The sequence below is a fragment of the Hordeum vulgare genome, chromosome 4H (assembly GCF_904849725.1).
Source record: "Hordeum vulgare subsp. vulgare chromosome 4H, MorexV3_pseudomolecules_assembly, whole genome shotgun sequence".
In the NCBI taxonomy this organism is placed as follows: Eukaryota; Viridiplantae; Streptophyta; class Magnoliopsida; order Poales; family Poaceae; genus Hordeum; species Hordeum vulgare.
In genome coordinates this window covers 20,772,204-20,787,366 of record NC_058521.1, presented here as the reverse complement: position 1 = coordinate 20,787,366, position 15,163 = coordinate 20,772,204, and the positions used below count along the sequence as shown (strand labels likewise).

The window sequence follows — 15,163 nt, the reverse complement described above, 5'->3', positions numbered from 1 at the left end:
AAATTAGCATATTTTAAAGGCCATGCTATTTTGTATAGCGCACTATTTTTTTCCTTGCATCTAAGGTTATGCAAGTTTGATTAAGTTGAGTAAGTATTTGGTTCAACCCACACCTTAGACAAATTATATTTAGGCCCCACGTAACATATACATAAGGGCCCGTTTGGATTAGCATGTTTTTTTGTAGTTACACCTTCGCCCGTCGGTTTCGTTTTCGGCTGAAAATGATTCATGACCGGTATAATACATCTATAACTTTTACACCTCAGTCAAGACAGACATAATGACATGAAACTTTGACAACAATGGGAGGTAGACTCGCTGCTTATGCTCGCGGTCGAGACATACATGCTGACAGAAAACCTGAACGAGAACGGGAGGTAGGGTGCCGGTCAGTCTGGGCGTTTGAGGCCGGTTTGAGAGGTCCGTTTGGATCTTTTTTGTGACCGGGCAGCCTGACCGAACGTTTGAGAAGGGTTTGAGGCGTCTAGGAGATGATCTTATATATAGTATATTTTCCACGATGCGTATAGTTGCCCCAATACATGTACCGTTGTATCCACATTTGCAAGGATCTACCAAGTTATCTTGGCATGATTTGTTGGATCATCCTAAATTTCTTTTCTTTGGGCCTTGTCATTTCTTTTGGACCATGGCAAATTTCTGTTCTTTGTACCATATCAAATTAACTTAACAATACATGGTACATTGTTTTCGACCATGAAAAATTCTTTACAACATTCGACCACAATTTTTTTGCGCGAGATTGTCTCATAACCTTTTCATTTTGCCATCATCTTATGAAACAATGACAACTTACTTTCAAGCATAATTGTCCAGTTCTCCTGTTTGTTTTGAAGATATGTCGGGTTTCTTGCCATCATCTTATGAAACAATGGCAACTTACTTCCAAACATGACCGTTCAGTTTTCTTGTTTGTTTTGAAGATATGTCGGGTTAATTTTCTCATGGTTGGCAATTTGTAATCAGTCAATATCCTGTAGCCGACCTCGCACGTCGCGATGAGAGCTAGCCGATGCCGATAGCTGACCTCACGCACGGCCATAGAAAGTGGTAAAGGCCGGCCACCCACTCGTGGATCGTAGAATCAGGACTCTTGGCGGTATACCCATTTCCGGGCCGATTTTTGCGCCTGTTGTTGTCAGCTCTCACTTCTCGCCGTCGTGAACGCGACATGTATGGTATGGTTCAGCCGGCGAAAACGTGAAAACGCTCTGCGTCAAGATCGCCAATGCCGGAAAGCTCCACAGCAGGCCAGCAACACTGCAGCCGCGAGCAACACAATGATAATACACATTTTGACACGGGGGACAAGGCGAGGAAATTCCTTCCAAGAAAGAAAAAAAAAATCAATCGATTCTGCCGCGGATTCTGATTGAGAATCGAGACGCAGAAAAACGTCCCCTGCGAGAGGGAAGGTAGGCGTCTAACACATTACATTATTGAGCACCACACCGGGCGACTCCAACGGAACGAACGAACGTCTTACCCCTACCGGACAAAAATATGGGCCAAAAATATAACTCGGGGGCACACCGAAAGCAGAGAAATCTCTGTCGGCCATCGACCCCCCGAACTGCACCACACGTACTACCAGTAAGAAGTGGTAGTTAATTACTAAAGCAGCAGCTTCCCGCGCTCGCAGCAGCCTCCTCCGCCGAGAGGGAGGATCGACGATGATCATCCTCGCCGTCCTCGCTCGCTAAGGGTGCAGGCGGTCGGACCGGCCGCGTCATCACCGTCGGAGAGGGGAGGTTTCTCCCGTCCCCGACGAGCTCGGCAGAAGTGATCCGACCCGCCTGCCTCAGCCCACGGACGGACCGGCCGGCGCGTGATGGATCAAATCCTGGGGCGCAGCCAGTCGACGATGTCGCCCAGCACCGCCTCCTTCTCGGGCTCGATGAGGAGGTCGTGCAGCAGGCCGTCGTAGAGCCGGATGGCCTTGTCCGGGGTGGAGGCCTCCCGGTGCAGCCGCCGCGACCCCTCCGGGTCGGTCACCATGTCGTCGGCGCCGTGGAGCACCAGCAGCGGCACCGTGATCCTGCGCAGGTGCTGCTGCAGGTACGCCGTCAGCCGGAGGATCTCGTACCCGGTGCGCACCCGGATGGAGCCCGTGAACACCAGCGGGTCCGAGTACTTGACCCTCAGCGCCTCCGGGTCGCGCGACACCGCCGGCCCGTTCTTGCTCGACCCCGTGAACTGGTACCGGGGCGCGATCAGGGCGAAAACCGGGGCCAGCGCCTGCATTCAAGACACAAACACACGACCTGTCAGTCGTCAATTTGTTTCCGAGAGAAGATGTTGCTCTGCATTCCTTTCGACGGACAGAACGGCGCCGTACCGCGACGATTGGATGCGCGGGTTGAACGCGGACGGCCGGCGATGTGAGGATGATGCCATTGACAAGAGCATCGACATCCGGATCAAGCACAGCCTACAGCAAAATCAAGAGAAGCATGAGACATGCAGGCCACACACACACGCTAGCACAGTTCAGATGGAACAAGCAAATGGTACCTTGAGGATGATGCCTCCACCGGTGGAGTGCCCAAAGCAGAAGCATGGGACGCCAGGGTTCTCGGCTGAGATCTTCTTCAGATACATTTTCTGCATTGGATAATGAAAGCCTTTGAATAAGAATTTGTGCAGATAGTCTCAGATAACAAGAACTAGTCGGTTTCTTTGCTCGTACCATGTCTTGGACAGCATGATCAAGAGATTGCACGTATCCATGAAGACCATCACTGCCACCATGGCCTGTATCACAGCAAAAATTGCCAGGTTAGACAAAAAGATACGTATCATTGAAAAATTATGTAGCTCATTTCATTATAAAAAGATGTATAGCTCATTGTCGATATAAAAGGACACTATTGTAAAAAACAAAACAAAAAAGGTAACCATTGGTTGCACCTTGCACGTCACCAAAAAATAGTCTTCAGAGTCAATAAAATCCGCATGGTTGGTCTCAAATTTAAGTTGACAGCTTGATTGCCCAACACAAAACAAAGAACCGTATTGCACTGTCGACGGCAAAAATTAGCCGACCTTTTTCTTTAAAATTACGCTTTGAACAGCACTACAAAATCATTGGAGGGACAGGAAAACAGAGTATGGAGTACTCATCCAATCCCTCAAGTGTTCAGATTCATAAGTAAATTAATCGCCTTAATTCAGTCCAGGGAAAACTTACAAGATAATTCAACATCATTGGTCTCTTTTACGTACACACAACTCGGTAAATTAATTGCCTTCAATATTTTGCGTCAAGCAATGTTAAGCACCAACGTACACAATCATCATACAACCAAAATCAAATGGAGAAGAGAGGAGAAGGAAGCAGGAACTCACCAGTCCAGTCCATGCCATAAACCTTGACATCCATGGCGTTCAACCGCTTCGCCAGATAATCATACCTCCCACTGCAGAATCGATACACCAAAGCATCAGCTACCGGACACACATATTTACTGTGATTTTTGGGTAAGAAACAGAGAAGAAGGGGACCAAATTCTCACCTGTGCTCGTTCAACCCGTGCATGACAAGAACAAGCGCCCTGCATCACCAACACAAGGACAGAAAGATGATCAATACTCTCCTCTTGGCCGGCTGGAGAATGAAAGGAGAAATTTTCAATCGATTTGTTGAATTCCTTGCTATCCTACCTGGGCTTGACGGAGGAGGAGGAGGAGGCGTGCGGCCACCAGGACTGCGTGAAGAGCGTCTCGCCGCGGGCGGTGGGGATGAGCTCGTAGTCCCGGCCGGCCTCCCTGGCGCGGCGCATGGCGGCCTCGCGGCGGGCCAGGGCCTGCCTGCGCGAGCAGACCGCGGCGGGCACCCGCAGCACGACGGCGGGCTTGGCCTTCTTCCCGGAGGAGGAGGAGGCGTCCGCGACGGCGGCCGGGTCGACCTGGCGCGCCCGCCGTCCGAAGGGCGGGAGCAGGAGCAGGAGCAGCGGCTGGAGCACGGCGAGGATCCGGCGCAGCGCGAGCAGCGACAGCAGCGCGCTGATCCGCCCCGCCGCGTCCGCCGCCTGCATGCTCCCGGCCATCCTCCCCGGCACCCTCCTCCTCGGCTGGCGCGGGCGGACGCAAGGGGTGGCCGCGCGCGGGGGTGCGTTGCCGGGCAGGCCTTGCCCCAAACAAAAAGCTCTCGGGCACCGCGCTAAAAATGGGCGGCCCTGGGCGGAGCTCCCCGACCGCAAAAACGAAAATAAGGAGCCGAATCTATTCCGGACCAAAAAGGGACGCGCCGGCGTCGATCGAGCTGGCTATCAGCTATGCTATATCCTGCCGGCCGTCTCTCGGCTGGGCTGGATGCTCTCTCGTGGCGCGCGCACTGCGTGCGGCCAGTTGCCGCCGCTCTCTCGCTCAACGAAGCGCCGGCGCCGGAAGAGGAGGAGGAGGAGAAGTCGAGTATGGTCTCTGCTTCTGCTTGTGCTTGTGCTTGGGGGTGGAGGGAGAGCGCGGTGGCGTGGCTTTATAGCCGCCAGTGGCCACCTCGACCTCGGCCCGCCGCGGCGATGAGATCGGACGGACGGACGGACGGACGCGTGGCGGCGCGGGAGCGGAAGCGGGGGGACGTGTGGCGTGCGTGAGGGGGAGAGAGGAGGCGATTGGTGGAGAGGGAACCCGGCGTGGGTGGGGCCCGGGTGGCAGCGGGGCGCCGGTCGCCGTCCCTTATCTTTTCGTTTGGGTCGCATCGGTTGGAGGGCATCGCATCGTGGTGGTGGTGGTGGGGGGAATCCAACGGACGGACGGAGAGAAACGGAGGGAGGGATCTGGAGAGTTCGGGAGAGCTGCGGCATATACGAGCCAGCCAACTTTTTCTCTTTTTATTTTTTTATTTTTTTAGTTACTGCTGCTACTAGTGTACTATAGTTTTGCTTTTGGAACGGGGGAGGTGGCCGGTGCACCCGGGGAAGGGCGGCGCGGCAGATAAGGCCGAGGCGAGAGGGGAGGGGGAGGCGTGCTGCGTTTGTTGCTTTCACTGCTCTAGGCGTGGTCGTGGCAACTCTATGACCCGGCCTTGTTTCTCTAAAGACCGTGTATCTTTCCATTGATATAAAAAAAGTTGTAACATGAGGGTTTACACGCACTTACATGGACATGCGCGTATCGATTCAGGGCTTAGCAAATCTCTACTATTAAAGCAGGATCGAACGTTGTGATGGTTCAACCAGCTGAATGGTTCGACCTCCCAGCGACACCTCCCTTCGTTCGACCTTCCCCTCCCACATAAAAAAAACTGCCACGTTTCCCACCCCACCTCTCCCCACCCTTGTTCCCGATATGGTCTCTCTCCTGCGAAAAATCATCCCACGAGAAAAATCTATCTCCGTCGACCGGCCCCCTCGCGCCCCCCGCCTCGCCGAGCCCGCGGCCACCGCCTCCTTCCTCGCTGCGCCCTCCCTGCTCACCCGCCCGCCGCGCCCGCGCCATTCCCGTCTCGCAGGAACCTCTCGTAGCCCACACCCCGTCTCTCTGCCTCGCCTCTCCCGTATCGGCGGCGGTTCAAACCAGCGGGATCCGCCCCCCGCCGCCGTGGTCTCCGCCGCCGCCGCTCCCCTCGATCCATCGGCCGCGCCTGATCCCGCGGGATTCGCCCCCCGCCGGCGGCAACGTCGAAAGTTTCGGGCGGAGCCCCCCCCCCCCCCCCCCGCGCCTCAAACCGTCACTTCGTGCCCCAATCTGATCTGTTCCGAGCCGTCATGGCGGCCGGCGGGGCGTCGGCGCAACTGTCCACGGGGTTCTACTCGAGCTCGTGCCCGGGCGCGCTGGGCGCAATCGCGTCGGTGGTGCAGTCGGCCGTGGCGAACGAGTCGTGCATGGGCGATCTGATCTGTTCCGAGCCGTCATGGCGGCCGGCGGGGCGTCGGCGCAGCTGTCCACGGGGCTCACCTTCTTCCTACTACTCAAGCGCCGCCCACGGATAGGCGATGGCTTCACCCGCGTCAACGAGGTCGAGGAGTTCCTTGACCCAACCCTCGACCTCGTCGGTGTCGACAGCCTCGCCCGTCTCGATGGGGTCGGTTACTCGATCTCCATCATCCATCTCATCTCCGGCGAGTACGATATCGGTGTCGACGTCGCGTCGAACAAGAACAACACGTGCTCATCGCTAGCTTGTGTGAGTTTTTTGGTCAACGTCGTCGTGCCTGAAATCCAACTACATTGAGCTCCCACCGCCGTCCTCCAAGTGTAGCAGTGGACAATATGTCATCAACGGTACATATATCCACTCGATTCATCTCAATTTGTTTTCCCATAGTTCAAATCATGGAGTACTCTAATTATTTCTGTTGTAATGTTTCTTTTCATTACTTCAGGGCTCAATGTCTTGTGTGTTGGAATTCTCACTACGTGTTTTGGAATCAAACAAGCGGGATGGTTAAGCCACCTCCTCCTTCCTTTGTTGGGAGGATGTTCATGCTACACCGGTTTGCTTCTCAAGAGATGCATAGACAGCTCGCCAACCATTGAAACATACCCCGATATCGGACGAGCCGCTTTCGGTATCCCGGGTCGAGTATTTGTATCGGTATGTGTATTTACCTATTGTCCACCTAATTGTACAGATTTAGCAAAATTCACATCACTCATATTGCTGCTCATGTTTCTTTTGCAGGTTGTCCTTTATCTAGAACTTTATGTAAGTGTTCTGTCTCTGAATACTGGTACTACTGTGTTTGGAAAACGCTTAGTTTTTTGCATATCTGATGTAACATGCCACTTATTTACAGGCATGCTGCGTGGAGTACATCACACTGCTAGGAGACAGCTTGTCTTCAGTGTTTCCTTCTGCGCATTTAGCTTTTACCGGCATCTACTTGAACTCTCATAACCTGTTCGCGATATCAATGGCTTTGGCAATTCTCCCATCAGTCTGGCTCAGAAATCTCAGTCTCCTCTCCTATCTTTCTGGTGAGTACTACTAATTTGAATCTTTAGAATAAATTTTGTATTGTTCATAAACAATTTTTTGCAACGATGTCAATACTAGCATCGCCACTTATTCTCCCGATTCTCCCTGATTCTAATCATCCATAGCAACGTTAGATTGCTACCAACAGTAGTTAATACTTGGATATTGCCTCCCCCTCCTAATCTTTGAACGTGTGATGTATCCTTCATGACCCTTCTTCTTCTGAAATTTCGCAGATGGAGGCGTGGTTGCAACCCTAACAGTCATTGTGTGCCTGTTTTGGGTTGGTATTGGCGATGGAGTTGGGTTCCACCCTTCTGGTAGTGCGCTGAACCTGACCCACCTTCCAGTGGCACTTGGTTTGTATGGATACTGCTTCTCAGGGCACTTGGTTTTCGCAAATATATGCTCATCAATGAAGGAGTGCTCGCAGTTCCCTTTTGTCCTCCTGTTCTGGTAAGGTTCTGAACTTGACAAATGAAACGCTACAGTACCATACTATGCTCTGCTTCTGCAGTTATTTGTTTTGCTACATGCTAACATGTGCTATTCTCCACCGTTTCAGCTTTATAGTGGTCACAATTGTGTACTCTGGGGTCGCGGCCACAGGGTTTCTGATGTTCGGCGAGTCCGCGATGTCGCAATTCACACTGAGCATGCCACAACAGTATGTTCCCTCCAAGATCGCCATTTGGATGATGGTATGATTAACCAAACCCACAGATAGTTATTCCACTTCTATCAAAATAAGCATACAAGTGCTCATTCCCACATTTGATCCCTTTGGTTTCAGATTGTGAATCCATACACCAATATGCCTTGACGATGACACTGGTTGCCTTGTCGATAGAGGAGGCTTTGCCTAAAAAGATGCAAAATTACGTTGCAGGAATGTGTGTTAGGACAGTTCTTGTCCTCTCAACTGTCGTTGTGGCTCTATCTTTTCCATACTTTGGTACTTGTCACTTGCTTCTATTTTTTTCCATAATAGGAGTTCACTAAATTTACCCCCAAAACTTCATGCATTCTAATGCCATGGCCTTCTCCATTTGAATTGCAGCCTTGGTGATGGCATTGCTTGGATCTGTCTTCACAATGCTTGCGGTGAGTGCCTGCAATTATGCAGCTATTAACTAAAGAGGTTGTTGCGAATCTTCCCTTGTTGAGTCTTTCAAATGATTTTTTAAAGTCCCCTTTCTTTTCACTCATCAGAGTGGATATATAATGTATAATATATGCCATTCTTCCTGCCGTTGTATCCCGTGTTAAACGATTTCACGTGGTTTGTCAATATGCAAGAACGAGCAAGTTTACATGACATCAGTACTTCTGGTTTCAATTCCATAGCAAATTCTATTTGTTGGTGTGTGCGTGTCGTAGAAGCTTAGCTCCGGTTCTTCGATCCACCTCTAGGTGTCTGCTACGATCTGTCTCAGTGTGTTGTTGTTCCAGTTTCAGTCTCTTCATGATATGTAGTGTGTGTGTGTGTGTTGTGCGTGTGTGTCGTCGTCGGTGGATGGTTGCTTTTCTGCAGCATCTGTAGGGGTTGCCTGTTGTCCCTGGGGATCTGGCCTTGGCGAGGTGCAACATATCAAAGGGCCCTTGCCATGACAACCTTGTGTGGTTGTTTTTTCTCTCCAGATCCCCGATTTTTGCAGGCGTGTGGTCGAGTGTTATAACCTTTGCAATCATCCTGGGATAAATAAATTTTGTTTCCGTCCAAGTTCTATGCGTTTTTACATAACTGGAACCTTATGATTTTATGAATTGTTACGTTCCTTGTGTTGTGTCTAAATGCCTGTGATATCTGTTGCTTGATGCCACCACCATTGAGATGAACATCCTTGACAACTGCCTGAAATATGTTTTCTGCTCTGAATTTTGTTGAAGTTGTAGAGCTGATTGAAATAACACCTGGTGTATGTTGTATGCTTGGGGAACTGCCATACGGATAATCATGTGAAATTCTTCTCCAAATGATCTCAAACAGGTTCTATTGTACGTTAAATTGTTGTAAGATCATGTGTTTCCCTTCTTGCAAGGCTCCTAGGCCCAAGCCTTTCTCCTGTTGATCTTCATCAGCAGGACTGTGGATTTGCTCCGGCGGGCTGGTGGCGTGAAGGAGAATCCTGGTGCCTCAGCTTCGGCGGGCTTCGATCCTCTTTGATTTTCGATTAGCACTAGCATATTGGTACGTGGTGTGTGTTTTAGCATATTAGTACTAGCATACCTGCAGAACGTCCTAATTTTCTTCAGTTCTATACAAATTTGTTTTGGCATGTGGTGTGGACAAGATTCTAAAATATTGTACAGTACTATATAATCTCTTTCCAGGTTTTTGAAACTTGCAGTCTTCTATTGAATTTTGCATTTTGGTTGACCTGTACTACATTTATTATTGTTGTCATCCTATAATTATATCACATTTTGATCGTGTACGGACAAATTCATCTGGATTTCATAGCCATACTGATTCAAGTTATACTTAAATGGTGGACTTTTTTGCTAGGTACGAACCAGGTGTAGATGCACTAGAGGATGGAGAGGAGTTCCAGTTTGATCTGGAGGCTTACAACTATTTCCAAGCATTTGTATTGGAATTCGATGAGCTGAAAGATAGCAAAATATATTTACGAGTTGACAGAATACACCAATTGCTACGATACACTCTACTCTTCTTTTTGTGATTTGGTGTTCCATATTTTTGGAATCGAGTAATTCTCGTAAATATAACAAGCGTAGTATTTTGTATCTGAGAAATGTTTTGGATTCATTTATTTTTGTACGTTGCATTTTTGGTCAGCCCTTTTTCTATATCAATGTTGCATTTGGTTAGCCTCTTCAATATTTCAAATAATGAATGGATAAAGAAGTATTCTCCTTCGTTTGTTACTGTCTAGAAGTCATATGGTACCAGTGAATCATGTTTTTGACTCTTCTTTTCTGCGCATGAGGATCTTAAAGATATATGTCACACATAAGGTGTTATATGTTCTCGTTGTAACACACAAACAATTTCCTTTCAAATTATACTGAATGTGCATCCTTCTTGCAGCATTTTAGAAATATAAATATGTTTAGTTGTTTTCTTATCAAGTTAACCCCATGTAGGTACAAATTGTGGAAGATAGCTCAATATTCAATGTTTGAAAGATAGGTATTGGAAGTTAGGCCCAGCGTGAACAGTAATACATCTAGCATTAGTAAAATAGTGATCATATAAGTTTATTTGAAGACAACTGATTCATATTTGCTGGATTTCTTTCGGATGCTTGATGAAATATCTGAACCTGAATTTACTCATAAACTTACCTTCAATGTTAGACTCAATTATTACTAAATTTGGTCTTGACTATCCAAAGACAATTTCTCAAATCAGCCAACAATGATTAATAGAAATTGTGTGCATTCCCAGTGGCAACGCACGGGCATGTTTACTAGGTTGCATACATATGTGTCTTACAATCTATTTCTTTGATATTGTTCAGCTGTACTTTGAAAGGCAGATGTTAATGTTGGTTGGTTGGTTGCTCAAGAAGTCAAAAATGCTAAAATCTTGAGTTGTAGGGAGCATGGTCCTTTGCTTGAAGTTTGTGATGGACTGTATAACACTGACCGTTGAATCATTCCATCAGAATGAGACAAGATCATTGCTAGAGGGTTCGGCAGAGAGTGAAAGCATATAGCTTTTCCGGTTCAAATATAATGTATTTTTTTATCCTTGATCGTACGGTCGTACCTATAGCATGATACAAGCCATTATTTTGAAAAGCCCGTGCAGTCGCACAACTTGGTGACTAGAGCAGCATTTTGAATATTGTAATGTATAATTCAAGTATCATCACATTTCGGTGTGTGGAATGTGCCCTTGCGAAAATCTTGATAGAAGCTACAAAACAATATCTTAAAATTTGATTGCATAGTATTAAATATCGATGTAAATTTTCATATCCCAAAATAGCCTTTCGCCCTGCTTTATAGGTAAAGCAACAGTCGAAAAAATACATGGTCGGACGATACAAGATTGTGAGGTAGTCCTCTTACAAAGCAGATTCTGATATATCTGGTACACATAGACGCACGCATCTACGCTATGTGCGTCAAGCACTAGACGAACTAAACACATCCACGCAAGCAGTGGCGGAGGACGAAAAAAAAATAAGGTGGGGCGAACTCCAAGCCCAAAAAAATTAGATGTGAAACCAACGTATATAACACACAGTAACACATAGAGCTGCTAACACACAATGTACATTAATATTTTAAATGATCCTAAACAGAATAAGCGGTAAAGAAAATGTAAACATGTTTGTCTAAATAGAATAACAATCTAAAACATACCGCTTAATAGTGAAGCTTTAATGGCGCCTAGAGGACCCAGGCAATGGCAATGCCCTACCATCCTTTTGAAAACTTTCCTTGATTTTACCAAGATCTAGACTTTTGAATATCCCACGTTCAATGTAACACACCATCAAGTCATTAAGCCAGCAACCGGACATCTTGTTGCGCAACTCGGTCTTAATGATTTTCATTGCTGAAAATGCCCTTTCAACCGTTGCCGTGGCCACCGGTAGTAGCAGTGCCAACTCAATGAGGCGATAAACCGTAGGGAACATGATATGCCTTTCAAGTTCAACCATCTTTTTAGCTAGGCTTGCAATATCATGACAAGCTCTAAAGTCTTCGACCCTTCTCATATGAATAATGAATAGCTCAAGGTTATCTTCTATGTGTTCACGTTCATAATTAGAGAAATCCGCATGATAAATCTCTGTGAGTTGTGCAAGCTTAACCACATTGAATCTAGAAAATGAGTTTCTTGGGTCAAGACAAGAGAAGTTTTGGAGCAGCTCTGAAGATACCTCATTGAAACGATGATCAAACTCTGTAGTGATGGAGTCTATAGCAACATAGAAGGTGTCCACACGGAAGAAATGATCAGCGATGACATTGTTTCTTCCACCTTTTCTTGATTTCCCCCATTTTGTAAACATGTCATCCATATTTGGTATTGGAATGTCATTTTTGATGCAAAATGCTTTAACATCTTCCAATAGTGGCTCCCAACCATCATTTCTCCAATTGATCAAACGTGTTCTCACGTCCATAACCAATGACATTGCCTGGAATGACGCAATTATAATTCACAAGGTTAGATGCAAGTCGATTTACACGAACAACATATATCATGCTTACAACATAACCATCACATACCTGAACAACATTTTGATCCTTCTTTTGCAATAGAAGAGATAAATCATTTGTCATACGAAGGAGTTTTAACATCATCTTTAGGATGAACACAAAGTTAAAAGTCTCCATTTGATGAACCAAACCTCCTGCCCTACATGGAACACGCACATCATCCTCAACAATGCCCAAAACTTCTATCACCGCATCCCACATTGATTCAATGCGAGATAAAGTTCTGTAATGAGAGCCCCATCTTGTATCTCCCGGTCTAACTAAAGATGTTTCTTGATTTTTTCCTCTTCCCGTGGGCACCTCACCTCCCTCAATCTTAGCCAAAAGAACTTCCTTTTGCTTATCAAGTAACATATCCTTCCTCCTACAAGACGAACTGCTGAGATTGACAATCATGGTCACATAGTCGAAAAAATCCTCAACACCCTTGCAACATCTCGAAACTGCAACTACTATCAACTGAAGTTGGTGAGCAAAGCAGTGAATATAGAAAGCATGTGGGTTCTCATCACGAATTAACTTTTGAAGGCCATTAAATTCTCCTCTCATATTAGATGCACCATCATACCCTTGCCCTCTTAGTCTTGCAACAAGCAGACCATGTTTAGAAAAAACCTCCAATAATGCCTTCTTCAAAGATGCTGATGTTGTGTCTGGGACATGCTTAATGCCCAAAAACCTCTCCATGGTCTCACCTTTTTTGCTCAAAAACCTGCACGAAAATCATACAATTAGTTGGCTCACTATACTATTCTAGATAGAACAAACTCAAAAGTACTTAACATACTTCAACACGAACCTCACAACCACGGCCATTTGTTCTTTCACCGAAATATCACGACACTCATCAATAAGAACAGAGAAAAGGCAACCATCCATCTCTTCTTTGATTGCTTTGGTGATCGCCATTGCACAATGCTTAGCAAGTGCTTTTTGAATGATTCCAGAAGTCATTTTGGCATTTTTAGGACATAGCTCATCAAATGCAACCTTCACTTCCGGATTCCTTTCTTTGACCCAATCAAGTAACTCTAAAAAATTTCCCTTGTTCAAAGAAGTAGTGGATTCATTATGTCCACGAAATGGTTCACCTTGTAATGCAAGATAACTTACAATGCCCAAAGATGTGTCCACACGAGTTTCATATTTCTCGAGTGAACCTTTGGTGTAAGTTGTTACTTTACTTTTCAAACTTGCCTTTTGAGTTTTGAAATCATCACATGTTGTCCTTGAAATATTGTGGATGCTAGATGGCCCACCAACATGTTTACGGAATGCTGCAACTGCATTTTTCCAATTGTCATACCCTGATTTGGAGAAAACCTCATAACCAAATTTATCATCCATTCGATCATGCTTAAAGAGAAAACAATCAAAGCAGTAAGCCTTTTCCTTTTCTACACTATATTCCAACCAATCAAAGTCCTTATACCATGCTGGCCGAAAGCACCTTTCATCTTTATTTGGTGGAAAATTGTGATCAATTGGTTGAGTTGGACCCATCTCTAGGTAAGCAAATCTAACATCATCTCTAATATTGAGGCTAAATCTATCTATTGGAATGCGAAGTCCAGGATCACCTTGTATGTCATCTACACAAAAAACGGTTATACCTTCAAGTCCTGAATCAACATTCTCCTCCACTGTGAAATTTGCATTATCTCCTTCCACTGGATCTGTAACTCGTTCAACATGTGCTTGATTTTGATTAACAGAATGTGCCGTAGCCTCAAGACTGGTTGTAGCATTCCGACTTTCGTGGGTACTTGGATTTGGATTGGAGCTACTGCCACTACCAACAACCTCAAAATATCTTGCCAAACCTGCAATCCATCATAGAAAATGTCTCTAAAATCATCAGAAATTGCTAATACATTCTCTGAAAGACTGAAACTGACACTAAAATTCAGAAATATACCTCTCCCGTTCGTCTTTGAGGCCCTCTTTCTCTTCCTGTCCATCTTGCCGGCGATCTGGCTGCTGACCGCCGCCCCCGTGCCGCCGCGCCGGCCCTGTTAGCCGCCGGCCTCCCGTGCCGCCGCGGTGCCGCCGGCCCCAGTGCCGCCGCGCCGGCCCTGTTAGCCGTCGGCCTCCCGTGCCGCCGCGGTGCCGCCGGCCCCCGTGCCGCCGCTGCCTGCAGGCTGCGAGCGCGAGGTACGGCCCTGCGCCGGTGCGCCCTGCTACTTAACGGCCGAGGCCGCTGCGTGTTGCTGGCCGTCGGGACTCGGGAAGATGGGAACGCGCTGCTGGTGGCGGGCTGGCGGCGGCTAGGGTTCGGGAATCACGAAGCGAGGAAAGAACGAGGTGGAACTGGTGGAAGGGAGACGGGGCTGACGGGCAGTGGAGACGGGGCGTGGGCGCGTGGCCGCGTGGGCGTGACAGGGGCTGTTTTGTGCGTGCGTGTATACCGTATACCTATATAAAAAAATTCCTGTAAATCAAGGTGGGGCGAGCGCCACACCTCGCCCTACCAGGAGCTCCGCCTGTGCACGCAAGGACAAGACACTTAACACTATTGGTTGCCCTTGTCATTATCTTTATTAGGGATGATCATCCTATGTTGGACAAGACACTTAACACTATTGTGCAAGGTGGAGGATGGGAAAGATAACATGGAGGATAAAGGATCGTGGAAGGAAGTAGAGTGTTGTGTCGAGAAGACGGATGAAAGAGGATGACGATGAGATGCATGTATCTACTGCTTTAGTATTATGAGATAACATCATATGTGAATAGTATCTACTGCTTTAGTATTATGAGATAACATCATTTATGAATAGTATCTACTGCTTTATTATTATGAGATAACATCACATGTGAATAGTCTATGAGTCATGTCACAGGACATTTTTTTGTGCACATGTTTTGTTAGCTCGTGGCAACGCACGGGTACTATACTAGTACGGAATAAGATTAGCAATTGATTTACGAAGCATAAGATCGAAACACACCGGGCTTCACTCGTGTGCGCCGATGATTTATGTTGAACGACATAAACAACCACGTGAT

General features: G+C 47.0%; 2 protein-coding genes and 1 pseudogene across 2 annotated transcripts; 1 reads left to right on the top strand and 2 right to left on the bottom strand.

Annotated features, from left to right (window-relative positions):
- Nucleotides 1-1,334: 1,334 nt before the first annotated feature.
- On the bottom strand, nucleotides 1,335-4,487 carry LOC123447544 (monoacylglycerol lipase-like). Its single transcript, XM_045124151.1, has 7 exons — nucleotides 3,688-4,487; nucleotides 3,540-3,578; nucleotides 3,373-3,443; nucleotides 2,714-2,778; nucleotides 2,539-2,628; nucleotides 2,363-2,455; nucleotides 1,335-2,262 (listed from the first exon to the last, which is right to left on the bottom strand). The coding sequence occupies exons 1-7, from the start codon at nucleotides 4,071-4,073 to the stop codon at nucleotides 1,861-1,863; spliced, it is 1,146 nt and encodes a 381-aa protein (XP_044980086.1). The 5' UTR covers nucleotides 4,074-4,487; the 3' UTR covers nucleotides 1,335-1,860.
- An 826-nt stretch (nucleotides 4,488-5,313) lies between these two features.
- Nucleotides 5,314-8,083, top strand: LOC123450208 (annotated as a pseudogene).
- Nucleotides 8,084-11,675: 3,592 nt separating this feature from the next.
- Nucleotides 11,676-13,853, bottom strand: LOC123450207 (zinc finger MYM-type protein 1-like). The gene is made up of 5 exons (XM_045127575.1): nucleotides 13,768-13,853; nucleotides 12,954-13,437; nucleotides 12,164-12,866; nucleotides 11,812-12,072; nucleotides 11,676-11,720 (listed from the first exon to the last, which is right to left on the bottom strand). The coding sequence occupies exons 2-5, from the start codon at nucleotides 13,106-13,108 to the stop codon at nucleotides 11,676-11,678; spliced, it is 1,164 nt and encodes a 387-aa protein (XP_044983510.1). The 5' UTR covers nucleotides 13,109-13,437; nucleotides 13,768-13,853.
- Between the last annotated feature and the right edge of the window lie 1,310 nt (nucleotides 13,854-15,163).

Excerpts from the sequence above, each read along its gene's own strand:
- LOC123447544 (XM_045124151.1), bottom strand. The coding sequence starts at position 4,073 with ATGGCCGGGAGCATGCAGGCGGCGGACGCGGCGGGGCGGATCAGCGCG. Across the intron at positions 3,579-3,687 it reads TCCTCCTCCGTCAAGCCCAG|GGCGCTTGTTCTTGTCATGC; the intron begins GTAGGATAGCAA and ends TTGGTGATGCAG. Across the intron at positions 3,444-3,539 it reads CACGGGTTGAACGAGCACAG|TGGGAGGTATGATTATCTGG; the intron begins GTGAGAATTTGG and ends TCGATTCTGCAG.
- LOC123450207 (XM_045127575.1), bottom strand. The coding sequence starts at position 13,108 with ATGACTTCTGGAATCATTCAAAAAGCACTTGCTAAGCATTGTGCAATG. Across the intron at positions 12,073-12,163 it reads AGGATCAAAATGTTGTTCAG|GCAATGTCATTGGTTATGGA; the intron begins GTATGTGATGGT and ends GCGTCATTCCAG. Across the intron at positions 11,721-11,811 it reads TTGATCATCGTTTCAATGAG|AGATTTATCATGCGGATTTC; the intron begins GTATCTTCAGAG and ends CACAACTCACAG.